The 26791-nt window shown below is 32.7% G+C and overlaps 1 protein-coding gene across 1 annotated transcript; it reads right to left on the bottom strand.

Annotated features, from left to right (window-relative positions):
* Nucleotides 1-5586: 5586 nt before the first annotated feature.
* LOC144471988 (SET domain-containing protein SmydA-8-like) lies at nt 5587-23749 on the bottom strand. Its single transcript, XM_078184616.1, has 8 exons — nt 23609-23749; nt 16312-16563; nt 15487-15726; nt 13438-13591; nt 12234-12390; nt 11327-11676; nt 8259-8338; nt 5587-5637 (listed from the first exon to the last, which is right to left on the bottom strand). Exons 1-8 carry the CDS (start codon nt 23747-23749, stop codon nt 5587-5589), a joined length of 1425 nt encoding a protein of 474 aa, XP_078040742.1.
* Nucleotides 23750-26791: the final 3042 nt, after the last annotated feature.

Genomic DNA, 26791 nt, shown 5'->3' with positions numbered 1-26791 from the left:
TACTCCCTTGGGTCGGGGCAGCTGTAGTAGTTCGTCGTACTGAGCATTCCACAGGAGCGGGCCCAAAAATGAACTCTGCGGAACCCCAGCGAAGACTTAGGGGGAGGTTGACCCGTAGTCCAACTCTCTGATTTAATTTCTCACAAATATATTCACAGTTTTACAAATGTTCAGTATAGTTCGGTGGTCAAGTTAAGACTGCCGTTTAGGGATGAAGAGTCATCTTATACAGGGTGATCCGTAATTATGGAAACACCGGGAAATGGGGGGTTCCTGAGGCCATTTCAAATAACCTTTTCCTTTCCCGAAATGCAATCGGCGGCTTTATTAACGAGTTATTAATGAAAAAAGATAGCTGCGCGCGGACGATTTTTCCTGCTGCTGCACATGCGAGCCAGCTGACTGAAGTCAATCTCATTCCCGGGGCGCGACGCAAGAAGAGATCTGCGCTCCCACTTTGAGCCGCCACAAGATCAATCAGATGTTAGAGGAAAATCATAATATTGTTACGTGAGCGCGGTCTCGGCATACTAAATGATAACGTCGAGACTATAATGTCAACAGAAACGCTTTATTCGGGAAAAGAGGGAAACTTATCTTTTCGACCGTTCACCACGACGTCTGTCCCAACTCTGACTTGTTCTTGTTACATCGTTGCTCAGGAGATATTTACCAAGCAACGATGTCACAAGGAACTCTCGATATCTCGATATCAGGAGATATCGATCCATATTCGTAACAATATAAACGGAACGCAACAATTAGGTGATAATAAAACAATAGCAAGAATAAAAGAAAGACATTGCTAGCCCTCGTTAGAAGACGTTGTATGTAGATTTATCAGAACCTGTGACATGTGCTAGAAGATGAAATTGACCCGAATAAGACCCTGTAAAAATCTCGTCACTCTTCCCCTCTCGTTACGTCATGCAATTGCGAACAAACTGAACTTCAAGTAATAGAGCAGTAAAAGGGTACCGCGGTTGGCGATTTTAAGCATCGATAGTTCTCTAGAAATATAATATACTAATAATTGGACCGTTCCATTTATGTAGAGTTTGCTACCGCACCCAGAGACTTACGATCGAAGCTCACGGACCGTAAGAACTTTCAGTATTTGTTCTGTCTTGATTATTCGCTGCCTAACGCTAAGGAAAAAGGGAAAGATTAGTAGCAGGGAGCAGTGTTGTCAGGCAGAATACAAAAAGGTGAGGGAACATTGCAAGTTGATTGCAAAGCGGTTTTCTTAGCAACGTGTCAATGAAAAGATGAACGCCGTCAGCACGAGTCGCGTTGCGTCATTTCCGCAACTCATTGGTTGTGTTGCTAAGCAACCGCTCTTTCAACCAATCCGCAATGATGCCGTATCTTTTTGTGTCGTGTCACGTTGCGCTTCTATTCTTTCTCTCCTTTGCGGATAGAAAACTGGGGAAAAGTCCTAAAAATTCTTACAATCCCCACAGATATTGTACACAATGCTTTTTCTATCTGAGGACGCAGACTTCGACGAGATCCAGCAAGTATAAAATGTGTGTATACGCGTTCTATAACGCTTATGTTTTAACATTATTCATTAATAACAGTGAATTTTATTGAAATTTCAATAGTCTTCTTAACCTGTTAACTGGGTATGACGAAATATTTCGTCATACATAAAAGCCCACTGCAATGGGCATGACGAAATTTTTCGTCATGGAAATTAATCGTAATATATTGAACGCATTACGTTCTACGTTGTTCTTATCTATTAAATCTTAAAGTGGTTATATATATGCCATCATATTGTCGATGCGTCATGAATTTTCATGTTCATGTGAATTCTTATTGTAAAAACGATATTCCTTTATTATTTGAGGTGTGATATTACCTATCGCTGCGAAGAAAAAGTCCCCATTCTGAAACGAGTTGAGCAATAGCTAATTCCCCGGTTAACAGGTTAAAAAACTGCTGCTGTTTTATAATAAAATACATATTTTGTACTGTAATTATTGGTCTTTAAATACATTCTCGAGGACAACAGAAAAACTTATCGAAAACACTTACAGAAAAGCAGTATCGAGAAACATTTATGTATCAAGAAACATACTCGTATTATGTCGTGCAATACCGATATTTTCAATTTCGGTAGGGATCCCAACATTTTGGATATCTCGCGCATCACTTTTTCATCTTCTAGCAAATGAAGTTCATATTTCAATAGATTGTCAGGTTCTTGTGGATTCTTCTTTGATTGATGTGAAAAAAAAAGAAAAATAACAGAGGCGTCAGATGATAATGTAATTCCTGTTTATTTAAATATAAATAATATTTATAAATGTGAAATATTTAACAAAATATGGATCTACGATCTATAAACAGTTTGGAGCCGCGTCGCGTAGTGAAAAAGAACTACCACTTGGTAGATCAATCCTTGGAGAAATGTTACTAATGAATATTTGCCAATATGACGTCTAGAATTCATTTCAGATTTCAGAGATAAAACGAGTATAATATTTTTGTAGGAAGTCCTGTGCGCTGTGGGACCACGTGTTTGTTGAGTTCGCGAGAACTTGCTGCGAGAACAATTATTAATTTGGAGCGAGCAACTCTTTTAACGAAGTCGGTACGAGTGTTTTGATCTTTGTGTATACAGTATGGATATATGCGAGAGAGAGAGAGAGAGAGAGAGAGTATTCTTTGTAATCAATCGGTGCGAATTCGGCAGTAACATATAAGTAACATATAATTTAACGTTTATGCGTGAGAAATCAAAACAATTATATAGAAATAATAACGATAAATGCGTTCCTTCACGAAGGAAAATTTATGTTGTTATCAAGTTATATTAGTTATAATAACTGTGCGTGAGTTACTACGAAAACTTGCATCAATCAGTCATTCACTAATAAATATCTAGGTTCATTATTAAACATAAAACAAGATTAGATCCTTCGATAACTCAGGATTCGGGAGCTCTAAAACAGACGCTAATTTAAAGAAACAGCGTCGAGAATCTCTTGGGAGGGATTTCGACTCGATTGTATACGTATGACATACAAGATAGACACTGAAATACTAAATAAATTTAAAATATTTACACAACGTTATGCCCTATTGGATCTGTTGAGTCCTGGGCACAGGGCCCCAAGGACGATCTTCAAACAATGAAGACAAATTATAGTTTATGATGCTAGTAATGGTAAAATGCTATTTTTAAGGAACCGAACCATCAAGTAATTTTAGTATTTCGCGCGACGCATGGTAATCGGTTTACAATCTCTTGTTCTCGGTCTCAATAGCGAACGCTGGCATCATAAAACTCGGGGATTTCCAAAGGGGCTCCGCGGACAGAGGCCTGAAGGCCCAAGGCAGGCTCGCGACCGTTCCGCTAGCAGCTATTTTTACGCTTCATTCAGACCTGGAGGAAATCCCTGTCAAACGTTGCGAAAACCAACCCCTACCATAGAGTTTCTTCCGATCCCCACTTTAGATTTGTTACCACTTCCACCAACTTCTTCCTGCGACCGAGCTTTCGTAAAAGCTCGTACGAGGTCAAAATATTAGAAACATTTAGACCATAGAATCATTTAGACTATAGAATCAAGTAAACCATAGAATCAAATAGAACATAGACCACGAATTAGTGTAGAATTCTAAACCTGAGAGCAAAAGTGTATTATAGTAGGCTAAATAATAAAGTGAGTGAAATTCCAAGGCAACATTTTAATACAGTCCACACCTATAGCGTCATAGTTCGTCGCTATTACTGATCGACGCCGTGACGCCCCAACAGGATCCCTTCATCGGTGTTAATTACGTATAGTTTCGACCCCGTCAAGACGCGAGAAGTACGAGATGCAGTATTTAGCGGCAAAACGTCGTGCACGTGTGATACACCGGACCAACAAACTCTTGTACAAGAAGGTAGAGCAATTCGGTTTCCGGATTCTTCTTTAGAGAGAGATGTTTTATAAAGATCTCATAATGGCTATAAGAAATTAAAAATCGTGTCGGACAGTGTAATCGAATTTCAAAGTATTTTTTATTCTGGTACCTGTTAGTTAAATCCATGCTACTTAAGGAACTTTAAGGTTTTTTTTTTATTTCAGACATGCAGAATGGCCGGAATTATGGATACTGTGGGACATTTTTTAAATATGTAGAAATAAATTCCGTCGATTTTACTGCAAAAATTATTATCGTAATAGTACTCTTGTAGGAACGATACATACCTGTTGCATTGTATTCAACTATCAAACAATTGAAATTTTTGTTACAGTGACATTATATATAAAAAATTATGAAAAAATGTCTGTAGGTACCGTTTGGAAGTTACAACAAATTTCACTTATGTTGGGACATCCTGTAAATATAACCTGATGATACCACACGCGACACACGATACTTTACGCAAATGAACGAAGCCATGTCTTCTAAATGGCTGAAGATAGAACAAAATTTATTAGGCAGGCTTAAATTTTATCAGACGATGCATTATCTGATATGTGTGTGTACTCTGTAAGTGGTGGTGTTTCGAGGATCCTAAAGTCATTTGTATCTTTTTAGATAGAACTGTATACTTTTTAATGCACCATTGGGTGCAACAATTTATTCTCGAGCCCCGTTCGAGAACTGAATAGTTTGGTAGATACTTTAACGAGTAAAGGAATAAGATGTAAAATTTAAAATATGGTACGAAATGAAGTAATGAAGATAAAAAGTTATTATTAGTAGAAGTATAAAAATGATAGAAAATACATTATATTATAGAAAATACATAGAATGCAATACGGAAAAAATATATATACAATACTTGTGTTTAAAATTTCCTGCCAGAAATATTTGCTAAAAACATAAAGTAATTACACAAGTATTGATAGTAATCATACAAAATAAAGTACTCTTGTGAGTTATAAAAAATGTTCTTCCAAAAATATTGGTTAAAGACACAACGTAATGACATAAGTAATCATATTAATCGCACAAGATAAAACCCTCTTAAAGATTATAAAAAATACATCGAACACAATACAGGAGATAAAATGTTCTTCCAAAAATAATGATAAAAGACATAAGGTAATTACACAAGTAATCATAGTAATCACACAACATAAAGTTTTCTTGAGGGTTATAGAAAATACATAGAATACAATACAAAAAGTATATATATGTAAAGAACGCGCATGCTTAAACCGTCCTTCCAAAAATAAGAGTTAAAAACATAAAGTAAACACACAACATAAAGTTCTCTTGAGGATTATAGAAAGTTCAGAGAACACAATACAGAGTACATATACGGAACACTCATGTTTAAAATCTCCTCCTAAAGATATTGGCTAAAAATGTAAAGTAATTCATTATGCGATATTGTTTTCGTTAATAATAGTAAAGACAAATGTAAAAAAAGATTCTAACTGCCACTTTAAAAAGTTGTGGTTGTTTTGTAACGAATTTTTTGTTTTGTAATTATCAGTTTTTCGTTATTCTTTCTGGAACAGATGTTTTATAATTGCTTAAAATCTTTTTTAATTTATATTCAGATGACAATTGTTAGTGGATTCCAAAATTTCATGCGTCTGGCTTGCTGTTAATACTCAATTTTGAATATCAATTGTATTTTAGTAGTTGTTGAGCTTCAGTTAAAAGATCTTTTGCTTCCTGTAAAAAAAGACGAAGATGTAACCAAATGATAACATTGTTCCTGTTTACTTAAATTTAAATACCATTACAAAATTTCAAATTTTTAAAAATAATAATACGATGCAGTATTTGATAAACTATTTTTCAAAATGAAATAATTTTGTAGGAAAACATTGCGCAAAAATAGGCTGCGTTAGTAATTTTTCAATAGAAATAAACGTCTGATAAACTAAAAAATTGTCTTACATGATTGAAAATAAAATTTGTGAAGTTTACACAAATGAAATTAATACATATTGTAATAGAATATTTTTAAATATTTTTAATATCCATTTAAATATAATATTATTTAATATTAATATGTAATTATTATGAATAATGTTGAATAATACTTAAGTAGGTATTATATAACATGCGTTTAAATTAAGTAAAAGATGCATTTTACTGTAACGATAAACCTGTTATCAGTAGAAATTAAAATATGATTATGTACGTCTTAGAATAAAATATTCTGTTATTAGACATTTATTCTGATTTTTTTATTTATTTTGAAGCCTTATCTGCTTAGTGGAAGCGAAACCTTTTTCGACCCGGTGACTCATAGCGTATTTGTACGTATTTGTAATCAAATACAAAAAAATAGATTATACCTAGCATCATCGAAAGTTATTTATGATTCGATCTAATATAACATTTCTCGCTACGTGGGGGGTTCCTCGGCTCGCAGTTTTCCTCTTCCAAACCGTCCATTTGTCCGTCCGAACAAAATATCATGCAGCAAAAGTACCCGTTATTATGGAACGCGCTTTTGGGAGGTGTAAGATTATCATCGACTTTGTTACACCTTAAAAATGTTATTTATATTGTCCGATAACGTAATCAATCTCAGAATATTGATTTACTATGCGTAAAATATAATACGAGTAATAATAGTAAAATACACGATATGAAACAGTTCTAGCTCAAAAATATCCGTATTCTTACAAACATTTTTGTTTGTAGCTGATTGTTACATAAGAGTATTTGTGTGAGTGAATGTATGAAAAACAATGTTTCAAAATATGGATAGAATTTCTACTTTTTATTATGTTATTATAATCCTTAAGAACTTTTAGAAAAATGTAAGATTGATGACTTTTAGAAACGAAGGAGAGTATACTAGTGTGGGTGTCGGTTACTATAGTGGGGCAACTAATTGTTGTGTCTTTAGTTTGTTCTCGAGCATAATTAACTTTCTATTTATTAAATAAGAAATATTGAATTTGATATTCTTCTTTCTTGTTTATATTTTAATAAAAAAGTTCGCCGAACGGATATAATGACATTTACTACCTAGATTGGCAACGTACCAATAGATATTTTTTGGTTCTATTGAGGATGGTATGGAACACTTTTCATGCTTGTATACCTGGCACCATGATCGAATGATTTATGATTTTTTAAAAGCAAATCTACGGAATTTTACGAACTTTTAAGTTTGTCCCTACGAATTTATAAAAATTGAAAGTGACAACATATTCTTCGGGTGATTGTTCTTAAGAACAATCAATACTTGACATTTACCCCTTAAAATTAGGGAATGAATATGAGAGTGCGGGCGATATTGTCCAATGACACATGTGACGTATTGTAGGATGTTGCAAAGAAATGAGTCAAATCTGGTTTTGAAGAAGTTGGGATAGGCATGCACCAGGAGTCCCATACAGCGGTGTGGCGTGTTAACGGGTAAACATTATAATTCTGAACGTTGCGATGATAGTTCAGAATTATGTTTTCGAAGCCAAACCTAATTATTTCGTTGCGAATCCTGGACAGAACCTAATAAAATGAGGAGTAATTTCCCCCTTCCTAATCTTACTCTTAGAAGTTAGTTATTAAGTGACTGCAGGCTGCGAATACTGTTTGTAACACCCCTCCAATTGATGCATCCTGAGACGAGAAATTATTTTTGATGATGATTTTTGTTATATAGGGATTTTGAACGAATTTGCTATTTCTAAAATACAGTATAAGTTCTTTTCCCATGAACAGTTCCTATTTCATTTCTTACTACGTTTCCTTCGTATATCAATTTTCCCATTATTGTTTTGTTTATGGTGTTTGAATCCTTGCCGCAAAATTATTAGAATCTTAACCGCTCGCGACAATTCAAGGTGGACTCCGGAACGGGCCTTCCAGCAACCTCACCGTACGTGGAATTTTCACTCAAGGCCAGTGTGGCTATTAGTGGCTTAGTGTAACCAATGCTGACCAATGTTGGGCTCGAAATCTGTTCTAAGTGGCGAAGAGGGGACATCACAAATGAAATTAGACGATTTCAATGAATTGCCAATGAATATTCATCGGCATCATCCGATCCCATTTGTGGATGAGTTATTCTCCCACTCCTACTTTCCTGGAAGAAAGTAGTAAAGCGGTCAGTACGCTGAAAGCCCTGATCTGGAAATACAAGACCGGCAGAAACACAACAGTTGCTATTGCGACAAGGGTTCAAAAGTCAAAAATCGTTCAAAATTCCTTCGTCAAAAGGACGCTTGGAAGTGGAGGCAGACGCGTGACAGGCTCCTATCATGTACAGGGTTGTTTTCTACAGTATAGTCAGAAATTTTATCTGTAGCATAATATTGTTAAACACTCACCCCAAAGTTTCTTTGCAAGTGTGTCATAGTAAGGGTCGTGCAAATGAATTTAAGTAATGACCCTCGTATATCAACATCAGCTGAAAAATAATATAATTAGACATGGCTTAAATATTTCCCGTCTGTCGCATAAAGTAACTACAGTATATATAAAGTATAATACAATATATTCTTTCTATAAAAATTTCAATAAAACATGAATTTTTAATCACACTTCCTATGATTCGTTCCAGTAAATTATCTATAAAACGAATAAAGTTATCACAACTTTGTATTAAAACATCTTCATTGTAAAATGTCTGACAAATATGTGAAATTGAAGATCTCGATGGATTGATCCTTTGATAATTTGTTTGAGTGTTAAGATGTAACTTCCTTTGTTATTTCTGTTGCTGTATTTTTTTAAATTAAACAGTATATTTAACATTCATTGTTTTACATTCATTTAAATCACATATTTGGATATCTTTTCTTTTTAGCATTTTCTTTTATCACAAGTTGTATTTTCTTTTATTCTTTGTTAAATCGTGCTCCTTTCAATCAGCAATTTTTCCGTAGTTCTTGGGTTATAATATCTACTCGGTTTTCCTTCCTTCTTCCAATTTTGGTGTTCTTTTCTTGTGTTTCTTAATTCCAAACTTACTGTAAGGAGCATAATTGAATCAATAACCACAAGTTTCATATAATAATGGCAAAAAAGTGGATTGATTTGGTTTTGCACCGGCCTGTAAAAGGAGTGTTTATGTGGATCGTTCTAGCAATATATTTACATGTAGCAGTTTCATATACCTATAAAAATTCTAAAAAAATTATAATATTACATGTTGGAGAAGAACCAAAAAATTATCATCATAAGATGAACGAAAGGTTTTACGGCTTGTTAGAACTAGTGAAGCTGCGAGTGCCTTCAAGTGAAGCTTCATTGTGGCTGTAGAATTATTAACCCTTTCGCTACGGAGCGCTTGTGACAAAATGTGATAGTTGTGAACGGAGCGCATTACTGACTAGTTGACACTGAGGTACGGAATGCTATCAAGTAGAAGTCGTCTCTTGTTCTCTAAATTTTACAAATCTTAAAACAAAACACAGTATCGTCTTGTCGGAGGTGTTTTATTTCATGATAGTCAACTGCTTCAGGCCTGCAGCGTTGCCAGATACTCGATTAATAAGTGTATCTCATGTAAAGTATGAAAAAAAAGTATACATACATGGTATGAAGGTATATGTACGCTCTTCGTACCTCAGTGCCCACTTTTTCAGTTCGTATACTCCTTCCTACAGAAATTTGGCCACACACGGGCTGTCCCACGCAGGGACTGCAGTCCTTAGGCAAAGATGCCACGGTCACTTGAAGGAAGGAGTTTCCGTAATTTTCACGGTTACAGTCTTTTCCCTCATTGCTTGCGAAAGATCCTCCGATGCTCTAAAACACTCGAGACATCTGTCTCATTCATTCCCTATTTTATGACTTTCACTCTCGACTATTCTGCGAATATTATAGAATATGCGACTATTCTGTGGAATAATAGCGCAGTGAAAATGAAAGTTAGTGTCATCTGTGCCGTTCTACATACGTGGATTACAACTTCTGGATTACAACATTTACAACTGAATTGGTAAGTTTTTCATTAATAATATTTGTGAAATTTTTCAAATTTTTCAAATTAATAAGAAATTCATGAAATTCTTGTTCGATGCACGAACGCGGCTCATAGCCGATACGCGGCCGTCTATCTTGTCAGCGAGACGGGCTTCAGCCGGCTGGCTTGCATGCTCAGCAGCACGAAAAATCGTCCGTGCGCAGGTATCTTTTTTCATTAATAACTCGTTAACAAAAGCCGCGGATTGCATTTTGACAAAGGAAAAGGTTACTTGAAATGACCTCTTTACGTTAACCGTAATAAATCTTCTATTAATACTACTTTTCCTTATTTCATCTCAATTCTTGTTATAGATCCTCCTGAATCTTTCGAGAACGCTCTAATGCTTTCATAATTTTATTTCTTATTTCTATTTCTTGGACTTGAATGCTTTTTAAAATTCTTTCTTCCATTACCGTCATTTCCGGTTCCGCGTTCTCTGCCTTCTTTTATTTTCTTCCCTTTTTCTTTACTTGTTGCGTTTTTTTTAGTTGTTCCTGTACCCTGTCCCTGCCCACCCTTCATTGTAGAAATTTCCATCAGCATCATCTTCTCCGATTTCTTCTTTTTCTCTATAACTTCAGTTTCCCCCTGTTTATCCTAATCTCTTTCTTTTTCCCATTCATTTAATTTTCTTACTGCACTTCCCCACACTCACACTTACCATCGATTGTTATCTTTGCAATGCCCGTGTTTATACAAGGTATTTCAAGTTTCATTCTCAATATATTCTATGGCACAAAACATTCCAACAAAAATACAGAATTCAAACGTAATAGTAATCGACTTTCTGTTATTCCGTACACTGGTTCAAATAAATCAGAAATATTTACATTGAGTGTGTTTATGTAAGCAGTAATTACTACCTGAGATCATTTAACATTATTAAAGTAATTTTCGTCAGCAATAGCACTTGCTAGTAGAAGTGACCATATCAATATAGATCTACTTGAGCCAATGCTCATAGTAACTGCAAGTCGGATACTATTTCATTTATATTTTGTAATTTTGTTGTAACTTTTTAATAAAGCTCTGAATGATCGATCTTAACATAACATTTTTTTCTTGTTTAGTGCCATAGGATATATTGATAAAGTTTAAGCTTTAAAACCTTGAACACCCTGTAGATATCCTTACTTTCATCCGCGTTGCATTATACAGTATCAGTCTCGTAACACGCCGATTTCAAATAATTTGAAGTCGTTGTTGTAGAATATCACTATAGTGTTAAGTATCGTAAAATTTAGATATTTCTAAGTATTATAAATGGTATAAATGTAATGAAATTGTAAGTATCACGAATCTAGTGAATATAAATATTTTTTCATAATTTTAACGCGAAATGTTCGAGGACACAGTAATGACATTTACTGCGGTAGCTACTATAATTTTATATTCTAATTATAAATTATAATTATATTAAGTTACCAGGTGAGATAATTCGAAGTAAAATATTAAGCTTCTTGCATGCTTTGAGCCAATCGCACAGAATACTTCTATTAGTGCTCCCTAGGTCTTCTAGGCTGGTGTTATTAACCCAGTACAATATAACGTCGATATTGTAAAAATGATTCGAATGTAGAATGTTACTGTAACGTTCTAGAAATTCTCCACATGCACTGGGGCCGGTTTCCTTTATTCTCGTAATCTCCTCGCCAATATTTTTCAACATATCGCTTACCACTTCGTAGCTCACCGATGAATTACACGTTTTACAGGTGTATGGGAGTGGGTCTGTTACGAGGAATGTTTTCGGCAAAACGTATCCGGAACAGTTACTATAAATAAATCGTCAATTAGTTAACCGTTAACTTATTTGTAAAAATTTTAAATAAACTTTCATGAACGATTCTTGTAAACTTTTGTGCGTTGAACACGAATTTCAAAACTGTTTCACTCTCTTATTTTCAGCTTTTGGGACGTTCTATTTTAAGATAAACGTTAAAATTTAAACTTTTAAACAGGGTATCCCAAAAGTTACTCAAAGTCAGAAAATGAGAGGTTTCTGATATCACTTGAAGTAACTTTTTCCTTTAAGTAAATTCAATTCACGGTATTGTTTACAAGTTATTGACAAAACATAGTCACTTGGCTTTGTCTGTTCGTTGGCTTGGCCGTCTTGCGTTAGAGAGCCCATCTCTTCAATCGTCAGTTTTTCATTAATAACTCACAAATAAAGATATGGACTGTATTTACGCTAAGGAAAAAGTTACTTTAAAAGATTTATATACATTGAAAGAATACCTAACAATGGTATATCGTATAGGACAAGATAGGACAATATCTAAACTGTGCCGATAACATATTATATGTTACTGAATCTAAAGTATTTTACCTTGTCTTGCATTTTATAGCGTTTATATTTACGCCAAATTCTGTAGGGTCCTTGCATCGCACACAAATGCAATCAAAGAAATAGAATGTTTTGAGAAAGTGTCTCCTCTGTTCAGTACCTAATAATGAATTGACGTAACAGACAGAAATGTGATCTCCTGAAATACAGAATATAATAGCAAACCAAAGCATTGATATTTTTCAAGGAATAACAAAATGAAAACCACGTCAAGTAACTCAACTAAATTATTAAAATTATTTTTACAATTGTCAGAGAGTGAAACGTTACGTTTATCTTTTGCAACAATCATATTAATATATTGTTGCAATGCGTAGGGTGGACAGATAAACATCTCTACCAATTATTGATAAACATAGGAACTCGGAGTAAAACGCCACTTGAAGTGGTATATATTACTTTAACAGAACTTGTTCAAAATCATTATCTTTTTAAAGTATACGATCACTCAACATGTTTTAATGTGGCATTCTCTAGGAAAAAGTACTACGCTTCTCTTATATTGGAAACCATGCACAATTTATTTGATTATCATTAGGATCATTTGATTGTAAGGCATGAATGAAAAATTAAAATTTTACAAAGATTTTAAAATTCGTTTAAATATATGGTTTATCTTAAGAATTAACCATATATTGGGTTGTTCGGAAAGTAATTTCGTTTTTCCCAAGAAAAGACTTAATTTTTTCACAGCCAACTTCACGCTTAAGCTGCATAATCATTACATATTTGGACAACTGATATAGTAAGTCTTGTTTGCTAAAAATTTTGTTTGATTCTTTACAATAGATTTTGTTTAGTAATCTATTATGTTTCATTTCCACCAAGAGAAAAACGAAACGACTTTCCGAACGACCTAATAATATGGTATAAAGTAAAAGATTGCAACGCATGTACTCTAATAACATTACAGAAAATAAAAAATTTGTATATAGTCGCACTTCAATATTTTAATTCTTTGTAGATATAAATATATATTTTCTGCAATGATATCGACTATGCGGCAATACAAGCTATCATTAAACAGAAATATTGAGAGCATTCAAATGTTAGAAACAGTGATCTTAAACGAAATCTTTTTCAGAGTATTTGTTTCCACACAACCAAAAATAATATAGATATTGTGTGTTTTCATTTAAATGTTATGCCCAATATATTCAAATTATGTAAATGAATGTTAATTTACCCATTTTTATGGCTACCTCGGCGCGGATATACAGACGATTGTCTGACCCGACTCTTTTCGAACAGTTAGCTTTGCAATTATGTTCAATCATCGCAGATAATTCATAAACTGCGAGGTGTGTATGCTCGGGCGATGGAACTCCGTATGCGTTAATCTGTAATTTATTCATTCATTCAAATTTCGTTTCCGCAATTGTCGAAGGACATAGTAAAGTGGGACTTCCTATTTGTTGGAAAGTGTTATTTCTTTATTGATAAAGACGTGAAGATATTGAAATGTTGAAATATTGTAAGTTGGTTGCATTAGTTGTTAATTTTTAAAATAGTATGTGAAATTCTCGAAGTATACTTTATTACTGAGGGGTATACATTTTGCTTCCGAATTTGTAGAAAAATAATCTTTCATATGTAAGCAAATCTTCAGGTGATTTGAAATAATTTTCAGAGTTGATCCGGCACTAACTAGTGCGGAGCGCTAGTTTTAATCGCTTTGTGATTGGTCCGTGTTGTTTCGTGAATGTACTTTGATAATAAAGTTGCAGAGAACGTTCTCGCTAAAGATAAAGTTATATAAAATTTCCATAACATAAAAAGTGACAAAATTACATAAAATTTTCACAACATAAAAAGTGATGAAATATAAACGTGATTTTAATGTATTGAAAACGGAAGTCTTATAAACTAAATTAATTAATTGCAATGTAAAAGATGTTACGCAGAGTTGTAATAATGAAGATATACAGTTAGAGAACCGATAAAGTAAGAGATACCGTAAAACTATTTTTATATGTATTTTGATTTAAATATCTTTTAAATATTAAAAATAATGTCTTTAAATCATTACAGAAATATTTTGAAAGTCATGCGAATGAATAATGTGATGGCGAAAGCCAGAATGGTCGACAGAGAAAGTCATAAAATAGGGAATGAATGAAACATGTTTCGAATGTTTTGGAGTATCCAAATCCTGTGTGGCCGAAGGATCTTTTATAGACAATGAGGGAAAGACTGTGACGGTGAAAATTACGGGAACTTCTTCCTACAGGAATTTGGTCACGCGCAGATAGCAGATGTCTTGTAATTAAAAATATGGCTTGTAATTTTCTGTAATTTTCTAAATAATTCACATCACTAGAGAAACATACTTTCTCTTTCAACAAGAATTGAAGTCTTGAAGAGATCAAAAAGCGATGGAACAGTACTGTTTTTACCTAAAGTGTTCAATATTGGAAAATCGATTTGGCGAAAAAAACCTTTCTTGGTGTTCGCAAGTACGGAAATGACTTTATTTCTTTACTTTTTTATTACTTTCACGCGTGCAGCAGACCTAGCTGACGAAACGTCGCCAGCCGCGAACGGCCAGCGCAGCCCAACGAAATAATCAGGGCAACACCTTTCTCCCCCGCTAAAACTGGATAGAGAAAGTTACCACCCGCAAGTCTCCGAATAGGTGTGGCCTTTTTGGGAAAACTCATATAAATAATTGGAGCAAGAGTCATCTCTCTCAGTTTTATTCTCAGTCTTATGATTATTCTTATTCCGAGTCGTGATCTTGTCGTGATGGAAACCATACGACATCGCTGTATCACATATTAATAAAGTTCGTTTGAGTTTTATAAACGTACTACGTCCTTTCATTTGTAACGCCTATCGACACATCACACATGTACAGCATTTAAAAAACGAATCTAAAATAATCATATATGAAAATGAAGTAGTATCCCTTTCCCTCTCCTATACACCCACCATGTGCCATCTCGAGCAATGACAGGTATCCCTCCAAAATACGCACTAAAATTCTTCTAAAGTATTCACCGGTTTGTAATTCATCTACTCATTTTGCCATGAATGCATAAAATCTGTAACGTACTCATAAACCAAAGTTGAGCGGTGGTAACATGGAATGGAAAAAATTGTCAAAAATAATTTATGAAGCGTCTCCATTTTTTCTTTTCTACCTATATTGTAGGTAATATTCACCTTTCAACTTTGATTTTATTAATTTCTTATGCGCATTGTAAACGCTGTAAAATTCTCTTATGTAATGTACCTTCAGGATTCCCATGATTTTTGTAATTTCTTCGCTGGTTACATCGTCCACAGCGAACATTATTCTGATGTCTTCTTCAATTTTTACGCTCAAATCCTTTATTATCTCTTTATCAGAATGACTCTGGAGCATCATGAATTTTTTATATACGTGTGGCCTGGCTGATTTCATAGCTAATACTTTTACAACATCCATACATTGAGAAGTATCGCTTTCGAAACTGAAGTCGGCGATTGATTTCTGTAACATCGATCAAGTAACAGTAATTAAGTGATTTCTGAATACGGTAGAACCTCGATTATCCAGGATAAGCAGAGTAATGTAAATGTTCGGATGATAAAACAGTTACTTAGGACAAAGTGCCATGTATCATCTTTTTCGATTAATCGTTTCGTATATGATTCGCTTTTGAGCTGTGGTGAACAGTATTGAAATAACAGATAATTCTAACATTGGATGATCGGATTGGAACGGAGTTAAAAAAGAGCCAATTTATCGGCTAGCCGTCGGTAAAATGTTAATAACAGAAAATTGTTAAAATGTGAATAATAGATTACTATTATATTATTTATACTATATTACATAATTATTATTATGCTAATATAATATTGATATTAAAATACTTAAAATTTCAAATATTTAATATTAATGTTACACTTACATTATTATTATTATTATATCATACTAGTACTATTATTATTCAGTACCTATTATTATTGTTAGTCTAACCTAATGATAAATATATTACTTGTAGAATGGCTGGAAACTTTCGAAACAATATAATAAGAGTGTGTTAGGATTTGATTTCTTCAATGTGATAATTACCTTTCCAGTACTTCGTTTAGAAATGAAGTAACATTCCGGACCATGCTCCGTGCAGACGGAACAAAGAGGCCATGCACATTTCGGGCAAGGTACAGCACTATCTTTTTCCAAGATCCCGGAGCACCCCAAACACGTAGGAAAGGGAGACCAACCGGTGCCAGAGAACAGTGGGGCCTCTTTGATAATCATTTCTCCACTGTCGATATCCCTCGTGGCCACATAGTGACGGCCCAAGACCGGGTCTACTACTAACTTTGAAACCAAATTTTCTGATCAATTTCAAGCAACAACACTTTTGAGTTATAGCGGCAGGACAGTTTGACGCGTCTAAAACCTTACTGTTACGTCGGAGGATAATAAAACAAAGGTTGCACATTTGATTTGATTATAAGTTTCCGTAGTTTATTTTAATACAATCTTTAATTTAAGAAATCAATAATAGAGAATGAAAAAGAATTAAAAAATAGCTTTTAGTGTATTTTTCGACGTCTTCCTCGCATACTTGAATGATTCAGGCCAAACCGGATTATCTGTAACTAATATAAACGAGATTTGTAAAGTATGTACATAAAACTAGCTTGGGATGACGATCCGACATATAAATTGAAAATATGTAATATAATATAGATTTTTACGTATACACAAATTATGAATATAATAGCTATTTTTATACAAAATTTCTACAATTTTTTTTCATGTTCTTTAAAATTACGAATAACTAAAAAGTTCTAAATGTACTAAATGTACGTACCAAGTGGCAGAGCAGTCGATTGGTTAGGTTCTGAAATATCCTACAAACCATTTTTGAAAACTTAGTTTCGAGAAAAACACGGTTAAAGTTTTGGTATGTTATGTATCATATGTATCCTTCACTTACTATTAGATAGCCATTTTCTGCTCTGTGCATACGACCTTCTGCTTCAATTTCGGATAGTTACACACTTTAGTATACTGCTTAAAAGTTGTGAATCACGGTACAAGTTCATTTATTTTACATTCGTGGTTCGTATTATACAGTGAGAAACGAAAGTGTTTGACTACTGCTAAGACTTTGACTTCTACTCTATACATATTTTACCCCTTGCTACTTGTACTTTAACGAGTCAGAATCGTGATGGAGATTTCTAGTAATAAGCAGTTAGGTATGAACGTTCATCCGTTCGTTTAAATAGAAATCAAATGTTATTCTCTTGTCACTAATATTTAAACATTCAAGCAGATGTAAGTACACAATAAATATAAAATTTCTTTTTTTCTAATAAACTAGTGCGATTGAAAAAATCCCAGTCGTAGTGTTGTCGTAAAGAAAATGGTACGGCAGGAGTTTAAATAAATATACATTGGAGGGAAAATATCTGTTACGGTATATTAAAGTAGAGTATATGTGTAAATGTCAAAATACAAAAAACTTTCGATTCAGTATAAAACGTTGCCTACATAACTAAAAATATATATACAAACAACGAATTTTCGCGTTAATGTCATCTCATATCTCTATTTTACACAATTTTATGATTTGTTTATAGCATATATTTTTTTGTTCTACTTGTATAACTGAATCTACTTTATGGAAAGGGGTGGCCTTAATTTTTCAATTTTCTAAAAGTTTAGTTGTCACCCACCTATTTTGTTTCAATCAAGAAGACAACGATATGTACAAAATTTTAGTTCAATCGAATAACTGTGTAACGATCCTCCATAATTATGAAATTTTGAAATTTTCGCTCGGTAAGCAATTTTTTAGATACTATTGTTGATACGTTAATACATAGATACGTTGTCTTTGATGAATGAGTTTTGAAACTGGATTTAAATTTTAATAGCTACAATCCTTTTCCTCCACCCACGTTTCTACCAAACCTACAAACTGGAATTCCTCCACGTACTTCCAAAATTCTCTGTCTTTTCTTCCAACTACTGCTACGTTCCAAAACAGCACTTTTCCTCTTCTTGGCAGCTCTCCTTTCAACCTCTCCTTCCTTGTTTCTTGCCCCTTTGGCCTCAACAAAAATTTTGTTTTTCCTTCCCTTCCCAATTTCCTTGACCTTTCCATTAATTCTGTTCTCTCCTTCCATTCTTTCATCAAATCAGATTTATTTTTTTGCTCTTCCTCTCCGATCGCTCTCATTTCCCTCATCATTTCAACGAGTAACCTGTTTTCATTTTCAGGTTTATTTTCCTTCCCTTCTTCCGTTATTAATTTCAGGTATACCCCTTTTTCTTTCTCCTTTCCTTTAATTTACTTTCTCCCTCTTCTCTTACTTCCCTCTGTACTTCCACCCCATCTGCTTCTTTTGTTGTGATATACTTATCCATCCCATGTCTCTCCTCCTTCTTGACATGTAGCTTCTCTATCTTTGCTGATCTTCTTCTTCTATCTTGCAAAACTACTTTGCCGCCCGTTACAGGGCTCTTTCTTACCGACCTGATCACTCCGCTCTCGCTTCTTTTGAAAGCGAGTTTACATACATATACAATGTATGTTTACATACAATTTTGAGTTTACATACATTCCCCTGCGAAAGTATTAGAACACTCACACAAAATTAAATCACTTTGGGAAACTAATAAAAAATTTTTATAATTTCTTCAATTTACTTCAAAGTTAATTATATTCAATGTCAATATTCAAATATGACTTTAATTTTATACATCCACCGCGTGTTTTAATTGATCTCTGGACTAATTTCCGCATCCGTCTTATTGGTTTATTTATTACTTCTAATTCTATTTGATTGCATGCATATTACAGTGTGGTGCATATACTTCGAAAACATACCGTATTACATAATGGCGTCATCCGTTTTCACTGAACAATATGGAATGAATGGATAAACTAATTTCATAAGTGAAGAGAACACATCACATGTACTTTCGACAACACAATGCCATGCCACTTAATTCTAAACGTAAGATGATACCTAAACGGAAAGAAAAATTACGATTTATACTAAATTAGCAACTATTTTAATATTTTTTGAGGGATGTGTTAGTAAAGCCTCTGCAAGGAGTTAATTCCATTAAAATTATTATATCACGTTCCAAGATTATATTATCTATATTATCAAAGTTTAGTTTTAAAAAATTGTTAAAAGAGTAACTGTTGTATGATTCACAAAACTCAATTTAATATCTATAAAATGCACTTTGTGATATAAAATGATGATAATATAAGTCAGCAAAATTATCTTGGATTTACATTTTACAATGGTTTCGAATGCAAAACCGCAAATACTAGTTATTAATTCATTTCCAACGTACACTGCCAAAGAAAAAAATAGCACACGCATGCTATCTTTAATTTCTTGCGTTATAATTATGGTACAGGAAATGTGTCAATGATACAGAAAGACTACCTTCTACTAATATGTGAGTACTATCTACATTGGAATTTCTACGAGATATTCTCTTAGGACGAATGGAAACACACAAATAGACAGACACAAAATGATAGCACATCATATTGACGCAGTGTTGTATTAATAAAGTGTGAATGGCAGCAAGCAAGCGTCTTCAACGCTACGGCATTGTACCAAACGCGTATATATAATTTTGGTCCTTCGAGCCGTATTGAAGTGACAAACGCGTACACACATGAATACAAAAAAAGTATGGCTAAATGTAACACGTGGTTTACCATGAGAGAGCTCAGTAATCGAGAAAGAAATGAAAACATAATCGACTTTTAGTGTACAGAAACTGAAAGAAAGACGTACATTTGCTTCAAATACAGAATTACCTTAAATAAAATAATGTATCTAAGAAATCGATTACATAATTGTTTTTCTGTAATTTGGCAACGAGTTTTATTAATACAATAGTTTATCTTTTTGTATTGGTTTTGTATTTTTTACGCTCTTATTTGCAACACGTTTCTTAAGTTTTTCAACAAGATCAAGGCAGAAAATTAAAAATTTACATTTCGCATTTTGTAGGTCTCAAGGAAGTTAAAGTTTTGATCAAGTTATGAATTTGCAGATCAAACTATTTTTAAGAAATTCAGTATTTTTTATTTAATCCGTGCCACTCGAAGCTGTTTCAATTCCAAAACAAAGACATATGTTTCAATCTACATATATGGTGTTTTTATTGGATGAGTAGGAAATTAAACATGCTGGCTTACAGAAGAAGAACAAAAAGTGAAAATCCTTTTAAAAAATAGTATAACATTTTTTAGTATTGTCTCAGGAGCATCAATCGAGTGCAAAGGGTTAATAATGTTGTTCTCAAACATAAGTAAAATTTTAGTGAGGACACAGCAAGGGGGGCAGTAATTGGCATTGTGCGGAATTTTATTCAAAGAGCTAGTCAAGAAGAACAAAATACAACGGTATCTAACTATTTTTAGTAGTTACAAGGTTAACATTGTATTCTATCTTTCCTCATAATATAGCACGCAATCTTTTGGACATGTACAGGGTGATCTGTAATTATCGAAAAATCGGGAAATGGGGGGTTCCTGAGACCATTTCAAGTAACCTTTTCCTTTGCCGAAATGCAATCCGCGGCTTTGTTAACGAGCTATTAATGATAAAAGATTGTTCAAACGATCAAAGTAACGAACAAGGATTTTATGAATTTTCTATTAATTTCAAAAATGTCACAAATATTATTAATGGAAAACTCACCCATTCAGTTGCAAATGTTGTAATCCAGAAGTTGTAGTCCATGTATGTATATGGATTTTACAACATAGTTGTGAAACATTGTGTGCGGGTACATTTTGCAGCGGAATTGTACCGGGAGCGGGCGTTTTGCGCGTAAATTTAGTTATTCAGTTAAATCTCAATAGATCGAAAATTATTTAATTTTTTTAACCAACTTTTCGTATTTTATATTGATATATATAAACAAATATATAACTAGAAATATATAAATAACAACCATAAGATTTTTGTAAACAAAAAATATATTTATAACAAACCATGTTGTTACACTAACCCGTACTAGTACGTAACCCGCGGTCAAGTATCAATCGTCAGAAAACGTATTAGTACGCGTCCCGCATACAATGTGTTAATAGGACATTTCTAAAATCTTTGTTTATTACTTCGAACGCGGCTCAAAGTCGGAGCGCAGACCTCTTCTTCCGTCGCGCCCCGGGAATGAGATTGGCTGCAGTCAGCTGGCTCGCATGCGCAAGGGCAGGAAGAATCGTCCGCGCGCAGCTATCTTTTTTCATTAATAACTCGTCAACAAAGCCGCGTTTTGCATTTCGGCAAAGGAAAAGGTTACTTCAATAAAATATATATTTTCATGATTTAACCTTAGATTACCAAAATAAACTATTTCATTTCATGTTCTAGGTTATCCAAATCAAATATTTATTTCATACTTTAACTGTGGATTATCAAAATAGAATATTTTATCCAGTGAAATCTTATTATACTTGAAGTATTATTTTAACCGAATTATAAAAAATCAATTATTTAAAATAGCATTTCAAATATTTTCTCCACGAATATTACCCAGCTCTGATAATTTATGGAAGTTTAAGGGGTCAGCATACTTTCAAATATTGCGAAAAACAATTTTTTCTTTATAATCTAAAATAGTAGTTCAAAGGGTTAAGAATAAAATGAGAAAGGCTCTACCCTTTAAAAAAAAACTGTTTCTGATTAGTAATAAGTTAAGAAAAAAATATGAAAAATTCTGTTTAAAAAACTTTAAACTCGTCTTCCTTAAAATCGTTTCTGCAAACGATATGCGAAACGTGTCGAAAACGATTACTTGGAAATCTTGCAGATATGTTTACTATAACATTTATTAAGATCGGCCATTTCGAAAAAGAACTATTAGATGCAATAAGATGACATACGCAAAAAATATAGCTTTAAAAGAATTATCGCTGTATTTTATAGTTCGTATTATTGTAAAATAAAATAAAAAAATTTAATTCAGCCATATGTTTATTTTCGATTTCCAGTTTATTTATAATAAATCTTGTTTTCTAACGCATTTTTCACGTGTCCCGCTCTTTTGAGTTAAACGCAAGTTTATTTTCCCTATGGATAATTCTAATATCTTCGCATTGTGCACGCATCGAGCACACATCGGCACTTAACATTATTTAAGAATAATAAATAATAATAACAATGAATAATAAATAATCACACGAGGTTGTGCAAAGTTTCTCTTCTGTGAGCAAAATCGTAACATTAACAAATAATTTCGTAAAGATTCAGACGTATGTATTGACATTTAATTTTGAATACAACGAAATTATAATATATCGAAGAGGCAAATTGTAGTTGTAATGTAAAATGTAAAAACGTAATATCAAATATAAAATCTCAATAAATGAACCTTGACATTTTGAAGGATAATGAATAACAAGGTGTTATAGTTTCAATACTGGGTATATCTAGTATCATTCAAAATCAGAGTACGGAAAAATTTTAAGTAACTCGCTATAAAACAGTAAACATTGATATATTTGCATATCTAAATACTCTTTGGAAATACTATTTCACTAAATGTTTAAATTATGGGACAATATTATTTACTATTTATATTCGGATTCAAGTATAAAATACTGTATTTTATTTGAATAATGATGCGGAAGGGCACATAATTACAATGGTATGTAGTTCAAAGTAGAAATTTCGTTGATTACCTCATAAAGAAGGAGACAACAAAATACCGTTTATAAAAAAGAACAAATTAATAAAATTGATGCTAAATAGAAATATCGTTACGGTTGCGAATGTATCTGATCCTTATATTATTAAAGAAGTAGTGTGAATTCGATCGTAATGAAACTATTTCAGTGTCTCAATGATAAAAGTTTAAAAAATACCGTAAAATTAAAAATCCGTTTTGACAATATAACATCGAAATTCCTCAAATATATCAACGGTATTAATAAAACACTGGTATGTTTGAAATTATTTTTTTCTTTTTTATCCAGAAAACAAACGTTTTCCGTTACCGCTATTATTATCGGGCATTTATAAATGAAATTAATTTATATTGTCGATAAAATTAGTTACACGATAGAATAAAAAGTTAAAGAATGGAACCGTTACATTTTCAATACTATTTACTTGGAACGTAGCAGAATATTATTCTGTAAAATATTAACATTTCAAACATATTATTTTTTTCATATTTTAATTAAATACTTATTTAAGAATAGTATTTCCATGAGCATCTATTAAAATATATATTTGCAATATATTTATTTACTAAATTCTGTATCACAAGAGAAGGCAAAAATATTTATAGTGTATTTATTATGACAAAAATCTATTTTTCACCAATCCTGTAGAAAGCAAATAACAATATTTTGCCTTACCTTGAATGGTTTGCAGACTTGAGAGTGTCTCCTCCAATCTTTTCTCTGATGTGGTTTGCCGCAATAAAATGCATTTTGGCACTCATGACACCTAGTGTACGCAGGCTTCCCGCAAACGCAACAAGAACCAGGAGCATCCATTTCTGCTGTTTTAAAAATGCTTGTTTTCACAGAAAGAAATATTAAATGAGAACTTTAAAAGTCCTACTACGAATAGAATCGTGTGTAATGAATTTCAGTGAGACAGAGAGCTGAAATGTTTTTCGGTTATCGGTCTGTTTACTCACGAATCCGCGATGCGACTACAATGACAATTCGCTCGTTGGACTCACGGAACTTTTCTTATATAGAATGTCGAAAAACGTTACGAATCGCTTCAGAAGGCTGATTCCTGAGGTCATTTAAAGAAACGGTTTTCTTAACGAAAATGTTCTCCGCATTTTAAACGCGCTCGACCACATTGATGGAAGCATTGGTACAAGCGTAGCGCAACATTAAAACTTTTGCATTCTTGATTCTTTTGTGTGCAACTTGCATCGTTGATTTTGTTTGGATTCGTTGATTAAAATAGCACCAAACACAGTATAGTTGTGGTCATAATTAATTACAATGACACTAATTAATATTTGAATAGTTTTCAGAATGCTACAACATTTTTAGAACTCAACTAAACTACTCTTTGGTTTTGTATTATAGAGGAATCAGTCTACTAGACCATAGATAGATAACAAACGAAAATAGAAAGCTCTCGTGTTTTAAATTTTTTATTTGAGCCTATGTCGAACATTTACAGAAAAGGGTTTGTAGATCTCGGTAAGTTATAGGCACGCTAAAAATTTCATCGAAACCGGTTCATGGAAAGTAAAGCTATCAGCATTAAAAGATTTTTAAAACTGCAGATTTCTCAAATTTATTGGTCGTCAGTGGCTAAAAGCATTTTTTGAATTTTCGACATGAGTTCTGATAGAAGAGTAGAAAAATGAGAACTTCCTATTTTGTTGTCATTCCGAGAAATAGTAAAATTAGGAAATAGCATTGTAGTTATTTCTTCTATCGCCTAAATATCGCCTAAACTAATTTAGTCCAGTTCTAAAAAAGTCATTCCGTTTTAATTAAATTTTTACAAAGTATTGCCAAATTAATTATAATCTCAATTACAGGGTTGGTGGAAACTAGGTTTTTGACATAATAAATACACTATAAATATTTTTGCTTTCTCCTGTGATACAGAATTCGGTAAATAAACATATTGCAAATATATATTTTAATCGATGCTCATAGAAATTGAAGAAAATAAGAAATTCTTAAATAAGTATTTAATTAAAATATGAAAAAAATAATATATTCCAAAAGTTAATATTCTACAGAATAGTATTTTGCTACATTCCAAGTAAATAGTATTGAAATAGAATTAACTTTTCATTCTTTAACTTTTTATTTTATTATGTAACTAATTTTATCGACAATATATTGTAGATTAATTTCATTTATAAATGCCCGCATTTACTGCAATAATTTTGTTACGATCGAATACACACTAATTGTTGATGTACGTGTAGGTGGACATCGACAAAAATTAAACAATTTTCATTCATTATTAATAATATAAGGATCTGATACGTTCATATCCGTAACGGTATTTCTATTTCTGAACGGTATTTTATTGTCTTCTTCATTATGAGGCAACCAACGAAATTTTCACTACATACCGTTGTAATTAAATAATCTTTCTCTAAATCTTCATCTAAAATGGAGTATTCTATACCTGAATCCGAATGTAAATAGTAAATAATATTTTCTCATAATTTAAACGTTTAGGGAAATAGTATTTTTAAAATAAAATTTGCACTGTCATTTTTATAGCTGTATGGAAAGTCAAACTTCTTAAGACCTTAAAAATGTTTCGATGTACAAATAAATATGTAGAAAATACAGAAATGTTCTTACCAATAAACAATTCTACATGTCAAGCCCAATCGAATTACAGAAAAACAATAATATCATCTGCTTCTTCGACATATTAGTAATTTAGTAACAAAGATTCTTGAATATGTCACTATCAATATCTGTAATATTTTATGCTTCTCTAAATAGTGTTAAACAACCGACAAAGTTTAACAAAATGCCGGATTACGTATTTTCTACGCAATAATTTTTCATATTTACGAAAAATTCATTAGCTAACACGAAAACTGGCCACGGCGTCTGATTTTGTAAACGTTTCTGAAGAAGTAACTATGAAGAAAGTGTGTTGAAGCAGTTTTAAATTCGTACAGGTCGTGAAAAATATCCGTTGACAACGCGCACGCAGCGTTTTGCTACCGCGTGTGCGACAAAAAATATTATAAATATCGATACAACTGACATATTTAAGCATCTTTCCTTTATATTTTAGGTCAATATGACCTTTCCAACGTTTTTCGTTTTCATGCAACGCTCCGTTTTTTGCTAAAAATCGCACATTCTCACAAAAACGCGTGTTTTTAAAAAATTCGCAATGGTACAGAAATTCGGTTTTCGGTTTTCAAGAATTGCCCATTGGCTCATAGTTAGGCATTATTTCGATAAAAAAATTATTGAATTAACTATTCAAATAAATCTCTGAGTTACTCTTGTTAGCTTGAATAACCAATTGCCCAGCGTCGAGGCAATACAAAAGGTATACAATGTAAGTAGAGCTGCATAAAATTATATTCTGTATGTCTCAAAATTAGTCATAAAATAGAATTAATTAATTGTTGTTGATATAGATCCAAATGTACAAAAATTCATAGATTGGTAACAACTTACTACATTTACAACGTTTGGTATAATATTCAATATAGAAATAAAATCAAGATAACGCAACAAATGCAATAATTAGTTAAAAAATTTAGTTGAAACAATACGAAATTCTCAAAAAGAAAAAAATTATCTTGTCAGAAAATAGAAGTAATTGACCCTTGTTAGAAGGCATACAAATGCATAAAAGTTCATAGTTTAGTAACTACTTAAGGCATTAGTTAATTTTTTTGCAACGTTAAATTTTTCAATAAGAAATGAGATCAGAGATAGTATAATAAGATATATACAATGTAACCAATGTAATAAAATACGTGCAATATAAAAGATATAGTAAAATAAATAAAATAATATAAATGCGATTCTTAATAGTATTACTATCTATTAACTCTATATAACGCG

This window comes from Augochlora pura, chromosome 7 (genome assembly GCF_028453695.1).
Source record: "Augochlora pura isolate Apur16 chromosome 7, APUR_v2.2.1, whole genome shotgun sequence".
NCBI classification, from domain to species: domain Eukaryota; kingdom Metazoa; phylum Arthropoda; class Insecta; order Hymenoptera; family Halictidae; genus Augochlora; species Augochlora pura.
The sequence above is the reverse complement of the archived record's forward strand: the minus strand, read 5'-3'. Positions and strand labels throughout refer to the sequence as shown.

What these genes read in the sequence shown, in the direction of transcription:
- LOC144471988 (XM_078184616.1), bottom strand. Translation starts at nt 23,749, where the DNA reads ATGGATGCTCCTGGTTCTTGTTGCGTTTGCGGGAAGCCTGCGTACACT. An exon ending in CTAAACGAAGTACTGGAAAG is followed by an intron (nt 15,727 to 16,311) that starts GTAATTATCACA and finishes TCGATGTTACAG; the next exon opens with AAATCAATCGCCGACTTCAG. An exon ending in ACTTCGAATTATCTCACCTG is followed by an intron (nt 8,339 to 11,326) that starts GTAACTTAATAT and finishes ATTATTTTTCAG; the next exon opens with CTGATGTTGATATACGAGGG.